Source organism: Mobula birostris, chromosome 14, assembly GCF_030028105.1.
Source record: "Mobula birostris isolate sMobBir1 chromosome 14, sMobBir1.hap1, whole genome shotgun sequence".
Lineage (NCBI taxonomy): Eukaryota > Metazoa > Chordata > Chondrichthyes > Myliobatiformes > Myliobatidae > Mobula > Mobula birostris.
Genome location: NC_092383.1, coordinates 81,867,134 through 81,894,145, shown reverse-complemented (window position 1 = coordinate 81,894,145; position 27,012 = coordinate 81,867,134). Strand labels below are relative to the sequence as shown.

General features: G+C 40.4%; 1 protein-coding gene across 2 annotated transcripts in view; it reads right to left on the bottom strand.

Moving 5' to 3' along the window:
• rbbp5 (retinoblastoma binding protein 5) overlaps nt 1-25,612 on the bottom strand; it is a 34,428-nt gene extending 8,816 nt beyond the window's left edge. For both annotated transcript variants that reach the window (XM_072278767.1, XM_072278768.1), the window contains exons 1-13: nt 25,363-25,612; nt 19,413-19,438; nt 16,888-17,060; nt 15,412-15,552; nt 11,486-11,648; nt 9,885-9,994; nt 8,691-8,810; nt 7,737-7,890; nt 7,328-7,399; nt 5,774-5,891; nt 4,428-4,497; nt 3,183-3,288; nt 891-1,014 (exon numbers count right to left, since the gene is read on the bottom strand). In XM_072278767.1, coding sequence (XP_072134868.1) covers nt 891-1,014; nt 3,183-3,288; nt 4,428-4,497; nt 5,774-5,891; nt 7,328-7,399; nt 7,737-7,890; nt 8,691-8,810; nt 9,885-9,994; nt 11,486-11,648; nt 15,412-15,552; nt 16,888-17,060; nt 19,413-19,438; nt 25,363-25,381 — 1,396 coding nt within the window. In that variant the 5' untranslated portion in view covers nt 25,382-25,612. The remainder of the gene's footprint in view (nt 1-890; nt 1,015-3,182; nt 3,289-4,427; nt 4,498-5,773; nt 5,892-7,327; nt 7,400-7,736; nt 7,891-8,690; nt 8,811-9,884; nt 9,995-11,485; nt 11,649-15,411; nt 15,553-16,887; nt 17,061-19,412; nt 19,439-25,362) is intronic.
• Between the last annotated feature and the right edge of the window lie 1,400 nt (nt 25,613-27,012).

Sequence of the window (27,012 nt, the reverse complement as noted above, 5' to 3'; positions counted from 1 at the left end):
AGAGGCATAAGCAAACCAGTGGGCAGACCCAAAACTCAGTACCTCTTGGGAGTATCATAATTCCACTGTTCTTATCATATCAATGATAAGAACAGTGGAATATTCACAAGGAAGGAAATAAATGTTGTCGTGAGACTAAAACTGTATGTTAATATATTATATTCATTAATATATAGTAATATACATATTAACATATTATAATAGATAAATATAATTCTACAACACAGAAAGCCATTATATCTGTAATTTGAACGTAATCGTACTACGTACTATGTTCTTTACCCAGATCTCCACTTTATTTCCTTTTCAAGTAATACCCAATTACCTTTAGAAAGTTGTTACTGAATCTGCTTCCACCATCCTTCTGAGCTGTGTAAATACTATTAAGAGTCAAAATAATCAGCTCGACTTAAGACTTCAGTCAATTAATATAATGCCGGAAGAGGCATTTTGCTGTTAAAGTCAATTCCTTGTTTCAGGCAAATTAGTTCTACAACTGAAGAACCACAATACGAATCAATACCTCCTATGCCTTAGATAAGAAGGGGTGTAATGATACTCAGCCAGTGCTCCCACTTGTGATTACTAACCAATAATTGAAAAGCTCTTGGGACTTATCAAGAATGCTGGAGTTAGGAGAGGATCAGATTCGGATACAATTTTTTTTAATTACACATCAACATGAAGAACTCTGATGAGGCATTTGAGTACAATCAAGAGCACAATCATTCAATCATAGTATCTCTTACATCCTCCCAACATTCTAAGGATCTTCATAGGCAAATTTTAAATGATGCCTTCATTGACTAAGCATTTGAACAAAGCAGCAGAGAGAGCAACAGGGAAAACTGCTGATAACTGGTCTGATAAAGAATGAGTAAATCAATTACCATCAGATGGTACTCCTTGCAGTTCAATATTAGTCATCTTAGGTTTCTTCTTGAGTGGTTGTGATCCATCAGTTGATGCCTGCCTTTTTTTCTCTGGGTTGTTCAGGTCATCAGTTCCAGGGTTCTGCCAAGATATTAGAAAGGAAGGCAAATTCAATGTTAGCATTCATTTCAAGCAAACTAGAATTTAAAAGCAAGGATATAATGGCTGAGGTTTATAAGGCATTGGTCCTGGTAAAGAAAGGGTTAATATGTGAGGACTGTTTGATGTCTCTGCCCCTGTATTCACTGGAGTTTAACTGGGGGGGGGGGGGTCATTGAAACCTGATTATTAAAAGACCTAGATAGTGTGGACATGGTGAGGAATTTTCCAATCGTGGGTAAGTCTTGGAACAGAGGACACAGTCTCAGAATACAAGGACGGCTCTTTAGAATAGACATGAGAAGGAATTTGTTGAGCCAAAGGGTGGTGAATTTATGTGGCCCTAGATCTAGATTCTCCTGCCTGAAGATTTAACCTCTCAGCACCTAGTCTGAAAATACACCTCAGAGTCTGTCACCGTGCAATCAATTCTCTTGTGAAATTCAGGTTAATATACACAAATCTTACAAAGTCTCTCCTCACAGCTCAAAACTTTATCTTGGGGAACAATTTAATAACTCTGCACAAACCCTATTGCAAGTATATCCACCTCTAGGCTATGAAGTGCTGGAGAAACATGGGGCTGGATGGAAGAGTTAGAAGATGACAACAAAAATAATTTTAAATCCAAGGCTAATTTAAATTTTCTCCAGCAAAGATCAGTGCATACAAAGATTGTAATATCTATCAGAGATTTGACAGTTTTTTTTAAATATTAAGGGAATCAAAGGACTTGGGATTAATGCAGGAAATTGTGCTAAGATAGGTAAAAAAAAAAATTCAACCATGATCTTACTAAGTAGGCACAAGGGTTCAGTTGTACATCTAAGTAGCAGAGACTTGGTTGCAATGGATTGGTGCAAGGGCTTATGAAGATGTCAAGACCAGAAAATCACTGCTTTGAGGGAAGATTAGAAGAGCAAGAAAGTTCTCTTTGTAAAAGAGGGGAGGATTTAATTAAGGAGTACATTAATTATGAAGAGATAGAAAGAACCAACTTTCCTTAACAGAGGTTGAAAGCTCTAGGCACAGATCTACAGTAAATGATAGGATTCTATGGGAGATAATTTTCAAGGAGAATTTCCAGTGATCTGGATGTCACTGTGTGTAAAGCTAGAAGAAACCATCATTTAGATGTGTACTTGAACAGCCATGACCTCCAGGACCAGAGATCAAATGCTGGAATCTTTGCACCATTCTGTTGTTTTGCACTCGCTGTATATATTCTTACCATGTACACTGCTTACTCTGCAAGCTTCATATTAACAAGGAATTTCATTGCATCCTGATGTGACAATCAATTAATCTGAATCTGATGAGGCTGGATAACTCTTTTCAGACTGGCATGGTGGGCTAAATGTCTTCCTTATGCCTCATAAATTTCCAATGATTCTAGGATGTCAGGGGGTCAACATGAAGCCAGCTACAAGTGTATTTATTTACTTAGAGGTACGTAGCATGCCGCTAACCACTACGCTGCCGTGGTGCTACTGTATGCTGCGATACACAACTCTAAAGTGTAACATAATGACCAAAGAAGCTAAAGAAGTGCAGAAACAAGCAAATGTAACTGAGGTGAAAAGGTGGGTTAAAAGATAATGCACAAAATTAATCTAGGAATGATTGCATGCAGGTTGCAGCATGTTTTGTTGAGTGTTAGTCAATTACCAGAGTGGTAGAGCTGCCGGCTAGGGACCAATGACAATCAGCTCTACCATTCCCAGCAATCTGCATTACTGATTCTATTACCATCAAGGCAGACACCATCACCACATGATCAGGAAAAACCTAGTGCTTGGAACCCCACATCCAAAGTCACTTGTTCCTCCCAAACACCCAACACTTAACATATAACTTCACTTTATGCTCACGGTATTCAGAATTATCCAATTATTATGAAACATTTCAAGACAATGCCATCTTAAACTCCTCAAATACAACACTATAAATACGGTCCTCTCTTTAGATGATGCCTGACCTCAAGCATTCAGTGTCTGTTAGTCTGGATTTCCAGCATCCGCAGAATCACTTCTGTTTATGACTACAAATACAGTTAATGTAACCTGTTATCTATCTTCAAGAGATTATGGAGTTCAATTCTGTAACTATATCTCCCCAATTATGGCCCTGAGCTAAGGCACCAATCTCACTTGCACGGGCTCAGGTGGAGGTCCATAAGGATTCTCTTCAGGGTCTTCCACTTCTGGTGATATTGGAAGGTAGAGCAAGGCTTTGCAATCTTCAAATTCTTCATCGCTGTAATAAAACAAAGAATGCAATAAACAATACCACTGACGCTCTCAAACTTATAGTCTGCCTTATTCAGTAAACAAAAATAGCAACTTTTTTTTCCAGCTGAGATTTCATATAAAATGCTGAAGGATGCCAGGAACATAGCTGTATATATATTTCTGTATATTGATGTACACATCAAGAACAGAGTAATTCTGATTTGGAGGAATACTCAGTAGTACTTGTTGGATAACACATTCTGATTCGTGTGTACTCAGTTGTAGGTTTCCTATCCTAAGAATGATCTCAAGGTTAATGCATACAATTCTTTTCAGCTTCTTGAAGTATTGCTTTCTAGCAGACAGTAGCTACCCTGAAACTACCTTTGCCAGATATTGGCAAATTAGAATATGAAGTGTAAATATTCCCAAGACGAATGTCATGGTAAGATATTCAGAAATAAGACATGATGGTGTGATCCTCCCTGGCTTGAACCATTTTGGACATATACATTCCCATTATTGCCACCCCATGATGCTCTAATCTAACAATTTAGTCCTATCGACTACCACATGATGTGATAACCTCCTATAAACTAGCTAGGTACATAATTGTGATGTACATCAAAGTTGCATGAATTTCTGGAAATCTGAAATAAAAACAGAAAATGATGGGAATACTCACCAGGTCTGGAGAGAGGAAATTTGTTAAAAATTTCAGATCATCAGATGCTGTCTGAACTGATGAGTAATTCCAGCATTTTCTGCCTTATCACAAGAATTTCAATGTAGATCAATAAGAGAAGAGTAATTTCGTATCAGAGGTACCACTTTTACTTCAGATGCAGAATATCAAGCAGCGTACATCCTGAAAGTCTCTGAACCATTACAAAACCCGTGCACCTTCAACAACACAGCTGCAACAGTTGAAGAAAGGCAGCAGTTCACCATCAGCAGAATAACCAATGAACACTGGACTTCTCAACAACAGCTGTGTTTCAGGAATAAATATTTAATAACACATCAGACACACCGAAGAGATGGCAGAGGACAATTTGATGTTGAACCAATTATTGTCTGCAAGCTATACAAGGGAATTTCCTAGCCTTAGAATGAAAGTTTGATGTGCCATACTATTCAACAGCAGACACTAAATTAAATTACCTGCTACAAAATGCAGCAATAGGATCCACGGATGTCACATCAACTTCTTCATCCTCCGCTGCATCTCCGCCTAGGAAGAATTTCATACAAGAAGAGGTAAAAATAAAAGAAAATTGATATCAAAAGATATCTGACATATGTTCTTAATCAAATAAAACAGATTATCACCACAAAAGATGGCGATAATAAACACGAAACAAAAATTGGCAATAAACACAAAACAAAAGCTGCCTGTCACAACTCAACACATTTTAATTTGACAAAATACTGAAAGAAACCTTCAGTAAGTTTCATTGAAGTATTACTTTTGAAACCATTATTTAACTTCTATGGAGAGTTTCAAACCTGGTTTGTTTCCTAGAATGGTGCTGTATGCAGTCAGACGGTACATCAACAATTCCCCAATGCTTTTTTGGAAGTAAAGGGCAATGGACTCAAAACAGACATTCAGTTTGTTCTTAAATCCAAGCCAATAGAATACCAAATGACAATTTTTTTGAAAGGGAATTAACAGAAAAAATTTATTCCACAATTTGAAATGTGATAAAGACAATCAAGTAGGCAAATCCACCAGAACGTGACAGCCCAGCTGAACTGTAGAATTGAGAAAATGCCCTAAAACATTTAAAGAGATTAGCTTTTTTATTACAAGTACAGCGAAACATTCAGCGTTTGCAACAAAAATCAACTCAATCCAAGATGTGCTGGGGTAGCCCACAAATGTCACAATGCTTCCTGTGCTAACAAAACTTACCAACCCTACCTTGTAAGTCTTTAGAACGCTGGGACACCCTGAGGAATTCCATGTGGTGGTGAAAAAGAAGTACAAGCACCTTGCAGTCAGCAGCAGGGATTGAACTATGGTGTTAAGCATTAACTAACCACTGCACTACTGCATTCCCCAAGTATAGTAAGAAGGAATTGATTTGACCTTATACATTTGAAAATCAATCTTTTGAGTCACAGGGTAACCAAGAGTAGTTTCTCAGTATGGACTACTAGAAAAGATCCACGGAAAAGCTCTGCCATATTGTGTATCTGCAAGGACTCAGTTAAAAGATCCTGGAACGTGCAGAAAATTGTTGAGGAGTTGACGTGGCCAAGCACTGCTACACTGGTCCCTTACTGCAACCTCTGCTTCCATATCAGTAATTTCCTCTGAAGTAAAATTGAACTGAATGCCTGACTGCAATGTGTAATAAGAGGCATGGGTGTTCACGCATGGATGCCACATCATCTTTGAGTCTCAATACACCGGATTCATCACAGCACAGAAACACTAAATTTTTAGCAGTTCTAGCACATGAATTAATAGCCACTCTGCAAGACGTGACAGGCATCCTTACCAGTCTGTTCCGGCTCACTCTTATCTTCATCTTCAATATCAAACTCTGATTCTCTCTCTTCATATTCAACATTCTCATCTAACTCTTTGAAGTCTGGAGCAAAAGCACTCCAGTTTTCCTAAGAAGATACAACCAGATTAGGCAAACAGGCTTCACTCAGGATACGAAAAAACAAAGGTCTAAATCAAAAAGGCTTTTTTTGCTCAAACATAAGAAGGGGAAAAAAAAAGAAAGCATTCTCTCTATTGCTGCTCATGGCAGTCTTTTAAACTGTGTGAAAGATTCACCTTACTTCTATTACCTTCGAACAAAATGTTATATTTATTCCCACTTCTCACTCCAATAACTGAATTGATTCCACAAACAACGGACTCACTTTCAACTTAGACAATACAACTCATGTTCTCAATATTTACTTTCCCCCTTTTTGTATTTGCATAATATGTCTGTTGGTTGTTTGTTGGTTTTGTTTATGCACAGTTTTTCATTGATTTTATTGTGCTTCTTTGTATTTACTGTGAATGCCTGCAAGAAAATGAATTTCGGGATTATATATGGTGACATATATGTATTTGATAATATATGTGGTTTGAACTTTTACAGGCTTGCTTTGTAGAATTTCCCCCAAGAACTAGATGATAAAAGAGAGCAAAAAAAATGAGGGGGTAAGAAGTACAGCTCTTAAGACTGTAGAACTTGCTTAAAAGTCAATTTAGAGGACAAATGACTGACATATCCTGCCATCCAAAACAAACTGTTCACTCAAAATCTGTCAGCCATACCTTCTGAACCAGACAACTATGAAGAAACAGGGGAAAAGATCTGTTCACTAGCCATGCTCTAATACCTCCTCATGGCTAGAACTGGCTGCTGGCTAGATTTTCTTTTCTGGTCAATTCAGGCAATGAAAGATATGATCCAGAGTGCATTAACCTTTTTATTTATCATATTGAAATAATTTCCACATGTGTTTTTATTGTTCCCCTACTCCTGAAAACAGTGGTTCAGGCTGGGGTTCTTTGAAGCCTCCATTAATACATACCTTGTTCCAATGACCAAGCCTCACACTGAAACCTGGCCACCGAGTATGGGAGGGCCACACATTTAGATCTTGAAACTTAATTGCTTTTGGGCCAGATGGTGGCGCAACAACATCGGCGCCGGACCCGGGAGCGGGGGTTCCCGGGTTCGGAACTAGTAAGGTCCGCCCCCGAGCACGCTTTCCATCCGTACCGGGTTTAGTGTTGAGACCGCAACTCGAAATACTGCAAAAATGTCTGTGTGAGGAGTGGTGCGCCACACAGTCTCTCTCTCTCGCTCTGCGTCTTGGAAAAAGCCATGAAAAATCCATCATCACGGACGCACACACGGACATGCAGACGCACACGCACAGACGTGCACACACACACACGTAGATGCAGACGCACAGACTCACACCCACACAGGCACACGCCAAAAAAAACCTTAGTTGCTTTCATTTAGCACAGGTCACCTGAATAAGGCACTATACAGACCCGATATCTTAAGAAATTAAAATGAGCCCTGGACACTTACTACTTGATTCTGAGCCCAAATGGATACAACCCCACTGGATATTGAAGCTATGATCGGTCGCACAGGATGCCACTAAAAAAAAATCAAAAAAAGATGAAGTAAAATATACAACTTTGACTGTAAACACACACAAATTTCAAAATAGATTATTTTAAAATAAATTACTCTTGAACTAAAAGGTCTCAAATATTTTAAATGCTGTACGATGGCAACTGACTGGTAGTTCACACTACCAGCCCGTTGCATAGTAGAGTTCTCAGAGGGCTTGAAATTTATGGTTTATGTATTTTTAGCTGTGAAAGCTTCCATAGGATTACTCAGGTGCTACTAAAAGTCTGGGCAGGAACTCTTTAAGTCCATTAGCTATTAAGACGACGACAACATGAACCATTCATGACTAGTTACTTACCGCTACATCCAGCAGTAGTTCTCCCCGTGTGCCATGCAGGATCTTAACCAGGTTTCCTATGCTCTTCTCCCAGATGTAGAGGGCATGCTGCCGTGCTGATCCAGCACAGATGTATTCCCCGTCACCAGAGAAACAGCACTTTTTCCAAGGTGTTCTGTGATTGAAATTAATCACCAGATCACATAAATTAGAAAGACCTATCACAGAAGTAGAGCCCCTTTTCACACTATTCAAGTACACACGTGTTGCTTCAAAGACAAAAGGTGAAGAAAGTTAGTGTTGCCTTCGCCATCCATTTCCTACATGCAGACGACTGAAGTGTTTTAAGCAAACCACAACATTGCCTGTTTTTTATTTCTTTGGTCATTAAACAACTACTAGTTAAACAAATGGCATTGATTTCAGGCCTCACATCTCCAGGTTCAAGAACAGTTACTAACCCTCAACCACCAGGCTCTTGAACAAAAGAGGATAACTACACTCACTTACCCATCCATTGTGATATTCCCACAATCAATTTATATTTGCATTTGCACAGTTTGCTGTCTTCTGCACTCTGGTTGATCTCTCATTGATCCTGTTATAGTTACTACTCTATAGATTTGCTGAGTATGCCCAAAGGAAAAATGAATCTCAGGGTTATATGTGGTGACATACATGTACTCTGACAATAAAATTTACCTTGAACTTTGGACGGTGTGGGCAAAGTATCTGAGAAGCTAATACAGAAAAATAAAATTTGTCCATTCTTATTGATAATTTTTGAACAATAATAACAAATTAAATTGAATGCCTGTCGTCAGATATTCAAATCAATTTTAAACTTGAGCATTATGAACATAAGTACGTGCTGCTGAAAACAGCTGACCTCACATCTGTGTTTGTAGCAAACATAATCACTTTGTTATACAACCAGCTGTTCAGAAATTGTTTCACAATTGTGAATTTCATTACCTGTTCACCAGGTCCTGCAGTTTCTGCATGGGTTCAGGCTCACCATCCCGCCCACAGGTCAGAATTTCCCTACCATCATACACTCGAATGATTCTGTCTGCTGTGTTGATCAGGAAACAGCTGCAGGAAAGAAAATAGTTCAATGAAAGTCAATACACCATCACACTGACGAAAGGAAGAATTAACTACGTGAGCAAATACACTGAGACATTCACCTTAACATTGCTGAGCTGTACAAGGTGTTTAAATACAAACCAAAATGTACATAGTAAAGTCTACTGGCTATAATTTAAGGGAGGAAAAATAGAGTTTAAAACCCTAAGCACAAAAGATTCTGCAGGTGCCAGAGATCCCAAGTAACACACAAAAAAACTGAAGGAACTCAGCAGTATGAAGAGGAACGAACTGTCGACATTTTGGGCCAAAACCCTGCATCAGAACTAGAAAGGAAGGGGGAAGGCGGCCTGGTTATTAAATGTTTTGAAGGGGAGAAGGGTTAAGTCTATTTTACTCCAGTTCTGTTCATTAGATCAGACCAAATTATGTTCTCCAACACAAATCTTTGAGGAATACAGTCTGATATTTTTCTAGCTTTTATAAAACTGGGAGAATAATGCTTCATTCATCCATAGCCAAGCCATGCATCATATTCGAAGTATCAACATTCCTTCACAGTTGCTGGGTCAAAATCCTGGAATTTCCTCTCTAACAACATTGAATAACTCAAGGACTGCAGAGGTTCAAGGCAACTCACCCACACCCTTTCAAGGGCAATTAGGGATAGGGAATTAAATGCTGGCTCAGCCTGTGAAGCCCACAACCCTGCAATGAATTCAACAAATCTGATGAGGAATGTGCATGGACAGATACCAGGAATCAGCCTACTGGTGTTTCTGTAATTGCAGCCAATGCATCATGAAGGCTCAGAACAGCAGCCACTGGCATGAGATGCCAGAGGATACCTGGTATTAGACAGTATGCTCTCAAGGAATCAATTAATTTAGACAAAGAGAAAAAAACACTTCTGAAGCAAAAAGGAAAATATGAAAATTTAATAGCTTCCTTTTCTGTGGAACTCAATTCTCTCATTGGCCAATCACTGACCACAAGGTTTTGCACAATTGACAAATATGCACCACTGAAACAGAAGTTCTCTCCAAAACAATGAAATCTGAGAAACAGTGAAGTTCTCACCTGCCTTTCCTTGCAAATTCGATGGACTTTATAGCGGTGGTATTGCTGGTACCTGTTGTGACTCGGAACGAAGCCACCAGCTCTTGTGTATCAGTCTTTAATACCAAAATCTGAAAATGAAAGCTGCAATTTAGCATTACCAACACACAGGAAGTTGAGTTGCCGGTTAGAATACTCTATGTGACGGAGTTATTTTTCACCACTGGTAAATTTGCAAATGATAAAATTAAAATTGTAAATGCATACCAGACCACTGAGAAGACAAAATAAATCTATACCCAGAAAATGACCACACATAAAACATTAACAGCTTGGAGAAGCTCATCAGGTTAGCAGTTTAAAAATATCCTTGGGCTTGATTGTTAATCCATGCCTACCAAGCTAACCTATCCAAGTGGAATAATAAGGTCATTATGGCTGAAATCAGCGTTCATTGAGTTGGAAATTTAAAAGCTTTAAACAGGCCTTTTAGTTCTGACCATTACTGGCATCTATTTGGGAACGTCCAAAAGGAAGATCAGAATTAGATGTGCTCATCTCTCTTTCCTTCTTCCTCATTGACAGACATGATTTCTCACTGCCAGCCTCTGAGGAGCAGGATGTTAAGGGGCAGGTCACATGATCATTATCTACATCTGCGAAATTGTTCCCCAGATATCAGAAAGGGGGCAAGGAATAGGCAAGAGGTGGATCCTTTGTCAGAGGATAGGCTGAGCACCTTCACTCCATCCACAATAGGCAGGATTTCCCAGGGCCACCCCTTTTATTTCTACTTCCCAATCCAACTCGGTCTACCGCCACACACACGTTGGAAGAGCAGCACCTCATATTACATCTGGGCAGCCTCCAACCTGATGACACAAATATTGATTTCTCCAACTACTGGGAACTTTTCCTCCATTCCTCCTGCCCCCCCACCCCCCCCCAGCTCTTTTTGCACTTTCCATTCTGGCTCCCCTCTTACCGGTTTGCTTGTCCTCACCTGCCTATCGTCCCTCCTCTGGTGCCCCTCTACCTTCCCCTTCTCCCATGGTCCACTCTCCTCTCCTTCCAGATTCCTTCTTCAGCCCTTTACCTTTTCCACCCATCACTATCCAGCTTCTTACTTCATCTCCCTCCTTGCTCCCTCACTGGTTTCACCCTTCACCTGCCTGCTTGTATTCCAACCAGCGTTCCTTCTCCGCCCCCACCTCCCTATTCTGGCTTCTTCTCTTTCCTTTCCAGTTCTGATGAAGGGTCTCTGCCCAAGATGCTGCCTGTCCTGCTCAGTTCCTCTAGCACTTAGTGCGTGTTTCTCTGGATTTCCAGGATCTGCAGAATCTCTTGGCTTTAGAATAGGCAAATCTCCCTCTCCAATGCTGTGAAAAGATTAATAGATAAAGCCAGAGGAGACAGGTTAGGAACTTTGAAATTTGGTTCTTAGATGGTTTATCAGAATGAACCATAGAAGCTAACAGATAATTAGATAAATTTACTTTTAGAAGATTAGTGTTAAAGAAAATTAAGTTTTACTTGTATAATTACACAATTACTAGTACATCTCTCCTAAAGAATCTGTAAGAATAAGATCAAAAATTAACAAACTTCCTTGTAATACTCACCTTTCCCTTGGCATTCCCTGTGTAAATATATTCTCCTCGTCGGTCAAAAGATGCCACAACATTAAGATCTGAATCATCGTCTACAGGTAAAACTACATGCTTGGAATCAGAGAGAGTTAGCAACACTGGCGCACACTTCATCGGACAGACAAGGACTCTGTTCCTATTGGTGCAAATATAAAAATCAGAAAATTAGACACAAGAGATTCTGCAGGTGCTGGAGGTCCAAAGCAACTCACACAAAATGCCGGACAAACTCAATGGGCTGATGAGGTGTCTCTGCCCGAAATGTTGACTGCTTATTCCCCTCCAAAGATGCTGCCTGACCTGCTGAGTTCCTCTAGCATTTTATGTGTTGTAATAATTCAGAAACAACCCATTTTTAATCACATTGTAATAACCCAAAATGGTTCTCAGAACCCAATGAAGTATTTCAAAGTCAAAGATCATATATTCAGACTATTGGTAACAAGGGTTATCACTGACTGGGAACACACCAATTAGCTATTAACCCCGCTTCAAAACTGTTAGGGCATATTCTGGAGTTACAGTATATAGCAAATATTAATTTCAACAGTAACCAGTCTTCAGATCTGAATGTGGGTTGTAGTTTGAATTTAAAATGCAGCTCTGAACAATGGTCTTCCTGGAGCTGCAGATTGGGGCTGATCGCAAACCAGCAAACACCCATTCACTTGAGATGTCTGCATATGCATGAATGCAGCTAGAGAGAATGCTGATTAACATTCAATCTAGGGTACTGGAATGTGGGTGTGAAGACTTAGGTGTTTGAAAATTATACGCAACTTAAGTGAAGCATTGTCAACCCAAAGTATTGAAGTAAACAATGCCATTGTAACCACTGAAACTATACTGAATTACCATTGATCCTAAGGATATAAAAATATGATGTACTCTGAGTCGAGGAAGCCTCTTCTTCCAAGAGTGTCTCAAGTGTGCTGAATAAATCACCAGGTTCAGTGTCTCCTGGTGACTTTGTTCACAGTCACAACAATAACCATTATTTTAACTTTATGGATGCTAGTGTTGGGAATGTTGTCCAAACTTATCTGTGATGTTTTTTACTTGGCCTATCATATCCCCAATGCCATTAATCACTCCACCCTCTTCTTTATATTTTAACCCCTGCCACTGTTCGGCTTCTGGAATTGCTTTAAGCATCTGATCTTCCAGTTCTAAAAAAAAAGGAAAGGTTCCCCTCTGCCTTTCAAATTCAAAGAACTTCAAAACATTTTACAGCCAATTAAATACTGAAGTATTTGAATCCTGATGATGGGTCTCAGACCAAAATGTTGACTCTTTATTCCTCTCCATAGATGCTTCCTGACCTGCTGAGTTCCACCATTATTTTATGTGTGTAACTCAAAATACTTCAGTTACTGTTGTAATGTAGGAAATGCAGGAAGCAATGTTTACACTAAACTCCCACTAAGTGATAATGACTAGGTAATCTGTTTTGATAGAAATGTCAACTGAGGGATAAATACATTCATCAGGTTACTCCCTCTCCTGTTTTCCTCACATTAGTGCTTTAAGACCTTCCATGTCCATGGTCTGGACCAGGACTTGGTATGATGTTTAGTAATCCAAAAGGCAGCACCTGAACTGTGAAACATTTCCTCACTACTGCCCAGCAGTAAAGATCTTGATATGCAAAACCATCATCAATCTGAAGGATTATCTGTATTGACTCTCTTAGCTGATATTCACTGACCTGTCAAGTGTTTCCAGTTTAACACTCAAGCTTCATTTGTAAAATTTTTTTGTCAATTTAGTTGCTATATTTGAATTCAAAAAACAACATCATTTCTTAGCCACTATTAGGACCTAATTGAACAATTTTAATAATGATGAGGATATCAAAAGCATCAGGTACACTTGAGATCAGCCAGACAGGGGTGGATTTCCCTTTATAACAAATATGTTTTCAGTGACCTTTTTAAAAGCAGTTTCAATCTGTGACAGGGACAATAAACTAACAAAGAAACTCTTAAATAGGCACATGGATAAAAGAAAAATGGAGGCTTATGGGGTTTTTTAAATTTCATCTCAAATACAGCATGGAATAGGCCCTTCCAGACCTTCGAGCCACTCTGCCCAGCAACTCCCCCCACCCCCCAATTTAATCCTAGCCTAATCATGGGCCAAATAACCAACCAACGTCTTTGGAAATGTGGGAGGAAAGCAGAGCACCAGAGGAAACCCACACAGTCATAGAGAGAGCGTGTTAACTCCTTACAGGCAGCAGCAGGAATTGAACCTGTGTCACCTGTACTATAAATCGTTGTGCTAACCACTACGGTACCGTGCTAAGTAGGAGGGAAGGGTTAGATTGATGGTGGAGTAAGTTAAAAGGTTGGCACAACGTCATGAGCCGAAGGACTGTACTCTGATGTACAGTCGGCCCTCCTTATCCGCCAGGGATTGGTTCTGGGACCCCTCGCGGATACCAAAAAACACAGATGCTCAAGTCCCTTATTCAACTCGTCTAAATGGGACCCTAGGACCCAGCAGAATCCTGGACCTTATTTAACCTGTCTCAGTGCAGTGGACATTAAGACCCGGTGGCAGAGCTCTGAATCCGCAGTGTTTCTGTTCACGAAAATAATCACGATCACGATTTAAAATAAAGTGAAAATAATAAAGCGATCGGAAAGAGATGAAATGCCATTGGCCATTGGAAAAGTGTTAGGCTACAGTCGGTCAACGATTGGAACAATTTTAAAGGATAAAGTGAGAAAGGCTCTGCCCCAATGAAAGCTACAATTATTACTAGCAAAGCAGTGGTTTAATTATTGGGTTTTGGGGTTTTGGGTTTTTGATCCAGGTACATCAACCCGGCACGGATGAAGAGCGCGCTTGGGAGCGGTCTGTCACTGGATTGAAGTCGGGAATTTCCATTCCTGAGCCCGGTGCTGAAACATATGTTTCTTAAGTGTTTTATATGCACAGAAAGGTAAAATATATACTAAGACAAACGTTTGACTAACTGACACTAAATAATACCAGATGTACCTGTTCTGACTTACTTAGTAAGAAAACTTCCGGTTTTTTATCAATCCCGATCCACGATAACCTATGCACATCCTCCCGTATACTTTAACTCATCTCTAGATTATTTATAATACCCAATACAATGTAAATGCTATGTAAAATAGTTGTAATACTGCATTGTTTAGGGAATAATGACAAGAAAAAAAGTGTACATGTTCGAACAACAAGGGCTGGAAGAGCACTTCCAGGTTTTCTCGATTCGCGGTGGGTTGAATTCGCACGTGCAGAACTCGCGGATAAGGAGGGCCGACTGTATTGTTCCATGTTCTAACATCCAGGGTAATTTTTTTTCCAGTGGCAGTTTCACGGAACATTAAGAGAGATGCTGAGCCAAAGCTGAATACAGAATACTTCAGAGTTTCTTTCTCACACAAGCCAGTAGAGAATGGACAACAGAATCAGGAACTATCAAAGGATGCAAGGAACAAAAGGAGGCAGAAAACTAAAGCATCTATTTTGAGTAACTGGAGGAATGCAAAACTTTTCAGAGCTAGTATAAGCAGAGAGAAGATGGATGAAGTAATCTTACTACAGTTTGCACGATAGAGAAATAATTACTCAAATAATCACTCCACACTTGCCATACTATTGCCCAATTATTATTAATTTATTGCCATTTAATGCCACATTTGTCCCCACATTATCAAGAAATAGTTGAAAAAGTCCAAACCCTTTATACACTGAAGAAAATTACTTTAATTCTCAGGCTTTCACAGCCTGGCATGGAATTTAGAAATATTTGAAAAGCGTATCTCAAATCTTATCTTCACAGTATCGAAGAAGTTCTACAGCTTCAGGCTGTGAGAGTTTTTACCTTTATGACAATCTGTCTCAATTGTTAGAATACTTACTGATCTCGAGGGTGGAACTGAACTTTGAGAACGGGCGAAGGAAAGCGGAACCTTTGGTCACAGTCTCCAGACAGGACGTCCCAAAGGGACACGATGTTATCAGTGGAAGCACTGACTAATTTATGCCCATCTCGGCTCCAACTGCAAGATATAAATTATGAATTTATTAATTAGTAAGCAGATAAGAACTCGATATTTTGTTTGGCATAGGTACATTGTCTTTTATTTATAATCCCAATATTAACCATTGTACCTTTAAAAAATTCAGTCACAATATGGAACATTAAAACAGAGGCAAAATAAAAATGTAATCATCTCTAGTAAAGGGAAAAGGTAGAAAAATCTCTGTCCAGTGCATAACCAAAGCAATGAGCCTCCAAAGACTCAACGTAATGAATGCCAAAACTAAAACAATTCCTCAGGTGCTGTTAACAAAATTATTATACTTTTAAACATACATAAGATTAGTTCAACAGATGCTTCTAACAGTAGCCAAACTGTAATAACTGAGCACGAAAGGATAATGCTCTATTAACGATAGGTTCTGTAAAATGCAGATTATGCATCATCCTTGTTCCAATATTTAATTGCATTGATAACAGAAAATATTGCATGAAGGTGAAAGCAATTGGAGAGGTTATAGAAATGCACATTAAGAATGAACAAGCAAAGAGAAAAGCACAGTTCTGGTAGCTTACAACAGGAATTCTGCAGATGCTGGAAATTCAAGCAACACACATCAAAGTTGCTGGTGAACGCAGCAGGCCAGGCAGCATGTCTAGGAAGAGGTACAGTCGACATTTCAGGCCACGACCCTTACTGTACCTCTTCCTAGAGATGCTGCCTGGCCTGCTGCGTTCACCAGCAACTTTGATGTGTGTTCTGGTAGCTTATTGTTCACAGAATTATCTCGTCAGGAGGCAACGTGCGAATAGCCGGTTATAATCGAGATAAAGGTAAGTGAAAAGTGGGAACTAATGTTAGAATCAGGAGCAGTCCAAAGGCCCCACTGTGTCATGCAGCAAGACCATTGGTAATCCTATGTGTTAGCTGCTTGATTGCACTACCTCTATACCCTCCAATTCCGAGAGACTCCCAAAAATAAATGTACTGATCTCAGCTGTGAATAGACTCACAAACTGAGCACCCACAGTGGACCAGAGGCAATGAATTCCAAATATTTAAAGTGCTCTGCATGCAAACATTTCTCCTTATCACAGGCTTAAATGATCAATCCCTTCCTCTGAAGGAACATCACAGGACTCACAGTTCTCTCAAGCTCAAGGAACCAATGCCTCAGCACTTACCAAAATGTTATACATTTCAAAAAGTTTACTTCTCATCCTTCCAAACTCCAGACCATGTAAGGCAATCCTTCTTCATAGGACAAGCCCTTGAATCCAGGAATCTGGGGCTTTGCAACATGCATATTACTTGTTAAATACATGAGAATCCACCACATAAATAATAAATTACCATAGTGAGCAAACTGGATGTATGTGCGCACTGATGATCTTGGCGATTCCCCTTGTCAGGAAGTCCCAAATGACGATGCGTCCATCATTACAACCAACAGCCAGCAGCGTACCCCACCTGTTAAAGGTGCAGGTGAGGGCCATGCTGATGCAGTCCAGAGTTCCATCTGCCTCCTACATGTTAAAAGTATATACTTAATCACATCAGAGAGAAATATAACTTACATCAAAATAATCTTATATTTACATAGCAGCTACAATTTAATTTTTAAAATGCTGCAAGAGATTTCAAAGGAGAAGGTAACTTCAACCAAGTTACTTGCACATTGTGGGTGAGAAAACCTGATCAAATAAGTATTTTTTAGGTTGGAGATCTAGGGAGGAAATTGAAGAGCTTCTTGCATTGACAAAAGGTCAGGTGAAATGAGAGTTGGGACAGAGGGGGGTGATGCTACCTGTCTTCCATCTCAGTACGCCAATCACCTCAGAATCCTTTCTCACCACTCTCCTTCTCCTTATTATACTGGCCACTTTGCCTCTTCGCTCAGTTCTGATGCAGGATATCAACCTGAAATCTTGACCCTTCTTTCCTTATCACAACTGTTCCTTGCCCTGCTGACCTCTTCTAGCAGATTGTTTGTTGCAAGTCATTGAGCACAAAAGTGATAAGTGAACAGCACCTAACAATAGTCCAGGTGTGCAGAGAATTCGGAATGAGTTTATTCTTAAGGAGGATGCAACGGGAAAAATTCAGGAGGTTATTGAAACATTCAAGCTCAATCTTTCAGCAGTAAATGAACTGAGGCAGGAAGGTGACTAAAAACCTTGGAGCGAGGTAAAAGTGGGTGGTTTTGATGATGTAGAGAAATATGCTGTTGGAAGATCAAGCATGATGCCCAAGTTCCAAACATTCAAGTAGAGCCTCAGACGCCAGCCAGGGAAGACAGAATCAGTAGCCTGCTGAAAAAGTTTGTGTGGGTCAAGGATTGTGAGAATCATCCTATGATATCCTGAGGACGAGAAACAATGCACAATATTTGTTTTTGGGCAGCTCTACTGTACTAGAAAATCAGCCCAGATTCATAAATTCAGAGACAAAATATGGTTTAAATCCTAACTTTTAGTTCTGTGCTTCTTTTGGGCCAAGTCATGGGTGGTTCTACACTTACTACCAACTTCAAGTACAAACCAATGCAATTATTTTAAAATACCTACTGAAAGGAAGGGTTTCATTCTATGACAGGAATCAAAACAATCACAGAGGTGAAACAACAAAATGAAAAGATAACAAGAGTAGGTCATTCAGCCCTTCAGGAGTACTCAAGCATTCAATAAAATCAGGACCTTTTAACTCAGTGCCACTTTCATTTTGCTACCTGTTCTTCCAGTTTTCTGATTTATAAGTTATATTTAAGGACACTAAACAATATTTCAGATTTCCTTATGAAACAGGAGGCAGCTACTTGGGTCATCAAGACGATATACTGTCTCAGAGCAACGTAATTCCTAGTCAATCCCCATTCCCCCACTTATTTTCTTACAACCTATTCTCTTAAGCATGTGCATTGACCATCAACCACCCCACACAGACAAATTCTTCTACTACCCACCTACCTCAGGAACAGTTTACATCAGTAGCTCCTTCATTTAACAACCAGAAAGTCTTTGGTATGTAGCAGGAAAGCAGATCAACCAGAGAGATCCAAACAGTCGCAGAAAAAAATGGAAACTCCACACAGCACAGGAAATAAGAATTGAACTCAGGTCTCAGGAGCTGGGAGACATCTGCACTAACTGTAGCACCCCAACGCCGTCTTATTCCCATCAGTCTTTTCTGTTTACTTGCATCAGTAACAATAATACTAGTTTTTGGACTAAGATTCCATTGACCTTAATCCCGTCGTATATTATCAGGGCTATTCCTTCCTGCTATCCATTTTATCTAAGTCTTCTAAAAGTTAATTATCTTGGTATATTTATTTCCCCAACCTTGATCAATTTACAACCATGTCTCCACAAATAAATCATATTTGGCTGTGCCAAATTACTTCTATATGTATCACTAACTTATTTGTCTTGCAACATTGGAGACAAAGGGCATGCTATTTTGTTGCCATTTCTCCAAATGGAGGTTATAGTCTCACATTCGTGTGCTTTGGCCCTTCTTGACACACTCTGACACCTATTCCATCGCCCCGCATTATCATCTTGTCTTTTCTTTTTTACCTGTGTTGTTTTCTTTATTTCCCCTCACTAGAACCTTTAAATATAATTTTTAGTTTAAAGCCTTATCTTTAGAACCATTTACTTGATTGATGAGTACCCTGACTCCAGCCCACCTCAAGGGGCCAGCTCCCTTTCCCCAGTAGTGGGACTGCTGAATGGTGACTATGAATAGAAACCCATTTCTTCCACACCAATATAGTAAACAATCTACTCAAATAAAATCACAAATTACAGGAAGCGTTTATATTACTAAAACAAAAGACAGCCAAGAACAAAAGACAGCATATTAAAAAGGCTTACCTCTGGATAGTTCTGTCCAAAGGACTCTGTTTAAAAAGAGAAAGTGAAAACAGATTATTTAAAATACCAAGACACATCTCTGACAATTATTCAAGCAGCTTTTACCTTTATTCTGTGTACATGATAGATCTTAGATTTTGTCATGATTTCAAGCTTTAAAGATACTTTTCTGCCCCAACATCTTAATCTTTAGGTTTCTTATGGTGAGGAAGGCAAATGCAATGTGAGCATTGATTTCAAGAGGTCCAGAATACAAGAGCAGGGATGTGATGCTGAAGCTTTATGAAGCACTGGTGAGGCCTCACAATGAGTACTGTGAATGGTTTGGGCTCCTCATCTTAGAAGAGATGCGCTAGCATTGGAGAGGGTCCAGAGGAGGTTCACATGGATGATTCCAGGAATGAAAAGGTTATCATATGAGGAACCTTTGATGCCTCTGGATCTGTACTTGCTGGAATTTAGAAAGTTTGGGGGGGGGGGGGGGGGACTCATTGAAATCTTTCGAATGTTGAAGGACCAAGACAGAGTAGATGTGGAAAGGATGTTTTCCATAGTGGGAGAGTGTAGGACAAGAGGGCACAGCTTCAGGAGAGAGGGGCATCCATTCAAAACAGAGATGCGGAGAAATCTCTTTAGCCAGAGCGTGGTGAGTTTGTGGAATGTGTTGCCACGTTCAGCTGTGGAGGCCAGGTCATTGGGTGTACTCAAGGCAGAGACTGATAGGTTCTTGACTGGACATGGCAACAAAGGTTACGGGGAGAAGACCGGGAAATGGAGTTAAGGAGGAGACAAGAAAAGGATCAGCCATGATTGAATGGCGGAGCAGACTCGAGTGGGCCAAATGGCCTAATTCTGCTCCTACATCTTATTGACTTATAAAATAAAATGGGGGCATTCGGCACACAATGGCAGTGCTGCCTCTTTGAAAGACAAGCACCCATAACTTTTCTGTTCTTCTGACATGGCCCCATACATTTTGTCCAATTCCTTTCTGAACTTTCCAAAATCGAATACGGGATATTTCCAGGCAGTGCAGGTTGCTAGTCATGGAGGTTGCAAGAATACCTTCTCCATGGAGGAAGGAAAAAACATTTTCCTGGATTTCCTGTGACTGTGAAGTCATGATGTGGAAAATCTGAGCTCAAAGTTTCATCCTCTAATCCCATGTACACCATTCCTCATCCTATTTTATTTGATCCATAGAGGAGTTGGAATTTTAGAGACTGATGGCCTCTAGTTGTATGATTTTATTTGTTAAGAATTCTTCAATAATTTAACAATTAAATAAAACAAAATGTTTATGAATAACCAAATCAGCAGACATACTGGAATCCTTCATCAGTGGAGGAACTCAAAACGCCAAATTTTCCTTCACTTGCTACGATAAAGAATATATAAATGCATGTGTCCACCTCTTATAGATAACTTTTTAGTTGAATTTTACTGGCTGGATTTTCTATGTTGCAGCTAAGTATCACTTAAAAACAAAATACTGTAAACTCAACTCAAACCAGAATCAAGTAAGCCCATAACATTCAACACTTATGAAGCTACTATCCACAGCTAGTTCTCCATCCACAGTCAGCAAGTAGATTTGTTTAGTTCAAACTTTAAAGTAAAATCATCAGAGTCCATACATGTCACCACATACAACCCTGAGATACATTTTCCTGCGGGCATACTCAGCAAATCTATAGAATAGTAACTGTAAACAGGATCAATGAAAAATCAAGTAGGGCATAGAAGACAATAAACTGTGCAAATGGAAATATAAATCAGGAGAAATAAATAACGATAACATAAGATAAAGAGTCTTTAAAGTGAGATCATTGGTCAGGGGAATATCTCAATAGATGAGTGTAATTATCCTCTTTTGTTCAAGAGCCTGATGGTTGAGTGGTAGTAAGTATTCTTGAACCTGGTAGTCTGAGTTCTAAGGCACTTGTACTTTCAATCTGATGGCAGCAGCAAGAAAAGAGCATGGCCTGAGTGGTGAGGATCTTTGATAATGGATGCTACTTTTCTAAGGCAAGATTTCATGTAGATGGGCTCAATGGTTGGGAAGGCTTTGCCTGTGATGTACTGGGTCGAATCCTCTATCTTTTGTAGGAATTTCCGTTCAGTGGCATTGGTGTTCCCATACCAGGCTGTAATGCAACCAGTCAATACACTTTCCACTACACATCTATAGAAGTCTGTCAAAGTTTTGATATCATGGCGAATCTCCGCAGCTTCCAAGGAGTCATGCTTTCTTTGCAGTTATATGATGGGTCCAGGGGAGCTTTAGTCACAGTGGCAGAATTCCCATTTATTCAAAGATTGGTCTGAAATTTTGAACATGGAACTAAAAAGTTGGCAAAGAACTCCCCAGCACACAAGACTGCTTTTTGAACCTTTTCACTTTTCTTTTTGGAAATGTGTATCCTGGCAGACTTTTCCTAGCATAGGTTGCAATGGCTGGCTCAGTGTCACATTCAGCAGTGCTATGATACCGTCGATCAGCACAAGAATCATAACAGTACTGAAGGTCAAATGTCACGTCTAGTCAGTACCAATTCTTCACAGAACAAAGATTTCAGTTCCATTGCCCTGCTCTTTCTCAACTATCCAGCAGTTTTTTTTTTAAACTTTCAAAGTTCTATCTAATTCTCTTTTCAGAGTCACAGCCAAGAATGAACCCATCTCACATTCAGGCAGATCACCAAAGGCGCAAACACGAGGAAATCTGCAGATGCTGGAAATTCAAGCAACACACAAAAGGCTGGTGGAACGCAGCAGGCCAGACAGCATCCATAGGAAGAAGCACAGTCAACGTTTCTATCACCAAAGGCGCCTAGTTTCTGCATAAGGATTCTTCATGTCATCTGTGGATTTTTACCTATCATTTTACACCTGCACCGTTCTTCCATCTTGTTCTAATAGGAAATGTTTCTCCATTTAACCAAAATCACCAAGATTTGATACACTTCTATCAAATTTTACATCAATTATGCACAGTGTGTTGAATTAAACTAATCCCACACACTTGCACACCGCATGCAGCCTGTATCCCTCTATTCTAGGGGTTCACAACCTATATTATACCACGGACTAAGCAAGGAGTCCATGGACCCCAGGTTGGGAACTGCTGCTCTATTCCCTGCCTGTTCATGTGTCTAAATACTCTTAAATATTGCTATCATACCTAACATTGTGTTCAAGCACCTACCACTCTCTGCACAAAAAAATCTTGCCTTAAATATTCTTTAAACTTTCCCCAGCCACCTGAATCCTATACTCTCTACTAGTTGACAGTTCCACCCTGGGAAAAATGACTCTGGCAATCTACCATAATTCTGTCTCTCATAATTCTAAATAAATGTTTCACAATTGAGCAACCACCTGCCATTTCTAGACCATCCTGACTTTATTTGGATGCCTGGCAAGCATGGGATCAGGTTCTCAGCTGCAACTTTCAAACTGCCAACCAATCCCATATATCTAGTCCACAGACGTGGCTGAAACCCTTCATCCAAAAGTGACTACCACCCCCCACCCCCAATCCTGAATCAATCTTCCCCTCATCAAACTAGCTAGGAGTTGAAGCACAGAGACAAACAGTGCCTATGAAAATTATTCACCTGCCCTGGAAGTTTTCATGTTTTATTGTTTTAAAACTTTGAATCACAGTGGATTTAATTTGGCTCTTTGGACACCCATCAAAAGAAATAGACTCTTCCACGTCAAAGTGAAAACAGATCTCTACAAAGTGATCTAAATTAACTACAAATATTAAACACAAAATAATTGATGGCGTAAGTATTCATCCTCCTTTAATATGACACACCAAATCATCACCTGTGCAGCCAAATGGTTTTAGAAGTCACATAACTAGTTAAATGGAGATCTGCTTTTGAAGATCTGTGTGCAGTCAAGGTATATCAATAGATTGTAGCAAGAAAAAAAACACCTGTATCTGGAAGGTCCAGCTGCTGGTGAGTCAGTATCCAAGCAAACACTACATCACGAAAACAAAAGTGGGTGAGTCCAGGACAAGAGGCCACAGTTTTAGAATTAGAGGGTACCAATTTAAAACAGAGAAGAGGAGAACTTTTTTTAGCCAGAGGGTCATGGATTTATGGAATTCGTCACCACATACAGCTGTGGAGGCCCGATCATTGAGGGTGTTTAAGGAGGAGATTGATAGGCATCTAATTAGTCAGGATATCAAGGGATATGGGGAAAAAGCCGGAAATTGGAACTAGATGGGAGAATAGTTTAGCTCATGGTGGAGTGGCGGAGCAGACTCGAAGGGGCAAATGGCCTACTTCTGCTCCTTTGTCTTGTGATCTTGTGAAAAGAACACTCCAGGCAATTCCGCAAAAAGGTTATTGAAAAGCACAAGTCAGGAGATGGAGTCCAGACCTCAATCCAATTGAAAATTTGTGGCTGGACTTGAAAAGGACTGTTCACTCACGATCCCCATGCAATCTGACAAAGCTTGAGCAGTTTTGTGAAGAAGAATAGGGAAAAACTGCAGCATCCAGATGTGCAAAGCTGATAGGGACCTACCCACATGGACTCAAGGCTGTAATTGCTTCCAAAGGTGCATCTACTAAATACTGACTTGAAGGGGGATGAATACTTGTGCCATCAATTATTTTGCATTTTATATTTGTAATTAATTTAGATCATTTTGAAGAGATCTGTTTTTATTTTGACACAAGAGAGTCTTTTTCTGTCAATCAGTGTCAAAAAAACCACATTATATCCACTACGATTCAATGTTGCGAAACAAAAAAATATGAAAACTTCCAAGAGGGGTGAATACCTTTTATAGGCACTGTAAGAATCTGAAGCAACAAATAATCCACTGGAAGAATGCAGTGAATCAAGCTGCATCAGTGGGCGAAAAGGAACTAGCGATGCTTTGGATCAAAATCCCGCACCAGGACTCCTGCAGGGTTTCAAACTAAAATGTCAACAATTGCTTTCTTCCCACAGATGCTGCTTGACTCACTGAATTCCTCAGCAGAGAGTTGGTTGCACCACCACCAACTTGGCAGCTCATTCCCACTTCCCCTCCTTGGCTACTTCTCCCCTACTCCACCCCCTCTGACATGGCTGTTACACCCCATCCCCACAACCCCATACACATCCTTCCCAGTCTCCCCCCTCAGCTTGGCAGCATCTCCCACCACACTTTTGTGCACACACAAATTCCCCCAGTGTTGGTAGCTTTCTCCCCTCCCCACTTCTCTGGTAGGCTCAGCCCCCTTCCCCACCCCCACCTGGTAGCATTCCATATTCCCCTGCTTGGTAGCTGGCCCCCTCACTCCCTCCACACCTTGAGAGTTCCCTTCCCCTTGCCTTTCCCCTTCTAGCCTAGCTCGGCAGATCCCCTACAGCACCTTGCCCCCTCCTTACCTGCCTCTGTTTGACAGCTTCTCCGCTCCCGTCACATTCCTCCTCAACTGCTTGGCTGCTTCTCGCCTTGCTGTACCCTTCCCTACTCATCCACCCAAGGAACCCAACTTCATTGTTCCTTTCCCCTCCCCAACTCGCATTTAATCCAACTTGCTGCATTATAGACTGACTGCTTACCTAACACAACTCAAACCTACAAATTTATTTTGGCTGTCACTAAGTCATCCCATCTGGATGCTCGCTACCACAAATTCAGCCAGTCAGACAGCATCAAAAGAAAGAAAGAAAACCCAGAATTCAGGTCAATAAGCCCATCCCCTTCACTCAAACCCCATCGATTTCCAATTCCTCTCCCCTTCCTCCTCCCAAACACCCCCTCAATTCCTTCTGATCCCTCTCCTCTCCTTCATACTCTCCCGCCCCGATACTCGTCCACTCCCACTCCCACTCCAGCCCCCATCCCCTCCACTAAATCCCAGTCCCTCACTTCCACTCATACCCAAATTCATTTCCTCATCCCACTCCTTCGTACCCCCTCGCTCACCTAGAAGCTCCAAATTCATCCTGACCGCCTCCCGCTCTCCGACCGCCGCCGCTTCAGCACTGGGTCACGCTCCGATAATACGCCGCCGCACCGGATTCTGCCGGCACACCGAGGGCGACCACTGCCTTCAGTCCATTCTCCGTGAAGCCGCCGCTTTCGGCTCTTTTCTTCCTCAACCCTCCGTGGCTCGACGCAAAGAGCGGCGCCAGAACTCGCTAGGCCTCGGCGGCAAGTCCAACCCTGACAAGCGGTCCCCTGCGCGGAGAACACCATCTACCGCATAAGGTTCCGGTTTCTGTTCCTAAACGAAGCCGTCAACCAGAGGATACTCAGCCTCCGAATCTTTTTTTTTAACCTTTCAATTAAATCATCGCTTATATATCATTAAATCATTTTTCTTTGTCTTCTTCCAAATTCTATAATAGTTTTAGTTATAAAGGATCCATGAATCTTTTCTTTCATACCTACGCGATAGAAACTTTGACAGCAGCTTTATCTCAAGATTGACATTTATGGTTTGGCGTCAAAGGGGGTAAATCTGTTTAATACCAGTTTTCATGGTGTAGAATTGTTATAGTGCAAAAGGAGTCATCCCACGGAGTCAGTCCTTCTCCATCCAGGTGTTTACGGTACCTGACTTCTCAGAAAACAAAGTGAACTGCGAACCTCTTTCACCCATCTCTCTGTTTAGTTCCAAGTCTGTTTCCTCTTTAAAGCTAGTGCAATTATGTTTTCCATTCTGTTCTTACAGCAGATTTTTAACATTGACACTAATCTACCAGAACATGTAGTGATGTGAAACTTTGAGGTACGGCCATTAGTTTTATTTAACTTGAAACATTACAATCAGAATCAGGTTTAATATCACCGCCATATGTCGTGAAATAATGCAATACATAATAATAGACAATTATAACAATTATAAAAAGTTATTTTTTTCTACTCGTGTTGGAATTCAACACTAGTGGAAATCTTTGCGTACAGAGATTTTTACTCCCTCACGTTGTGAGATGGATGTAAGATTTAATTAAATTCTATAAATTCAATTCTCCAGAACAACTGGAATCTTAGGGTGCTGAAGATAAAGTGTCAGGATAGTATTACAAATAACTTCCAGACAAGAAGATTGTGCAGTTTTTACCACTTTCTTTGAACATGTTTATTGAATAGGTAAAGAAATAGATGGTGGTGTCCCGGGGAAAAGAAAGCTTGTTTGACTGTCAGGATTACACCAGTTGAATAATGTAGAATCTATTATTTTCCAGTTGATTCGAAGAGTTTAAGGGAATGGGAAAGCATGGGGCCAGAGGAGTTCGAGATGATACATCTTCCATCAGTTTATCCAATGAGAGCAGGAATCCTTATCTCTCATATTGTATATCATTTATTTCTAATATTACATAACAACCAAAAAAATTACCTTAGTAGGCAGATCAAAACCAATCTGCACTGCATTTATTTCAAATTTCAGATTCATTAATTTATTTGCCACACATTCCAACATAAGCATGCCCACAATGTTCAGCAGGACAATGGCACCAAGGCAAACCCCATTCCTCCCTCTCATCCGCCCACCCACTCATTCACACAGACAGTCCCCCAACCTCCACTGGACTTGCAGACTCACAAACATCGGCCTTCGTCTTCCCC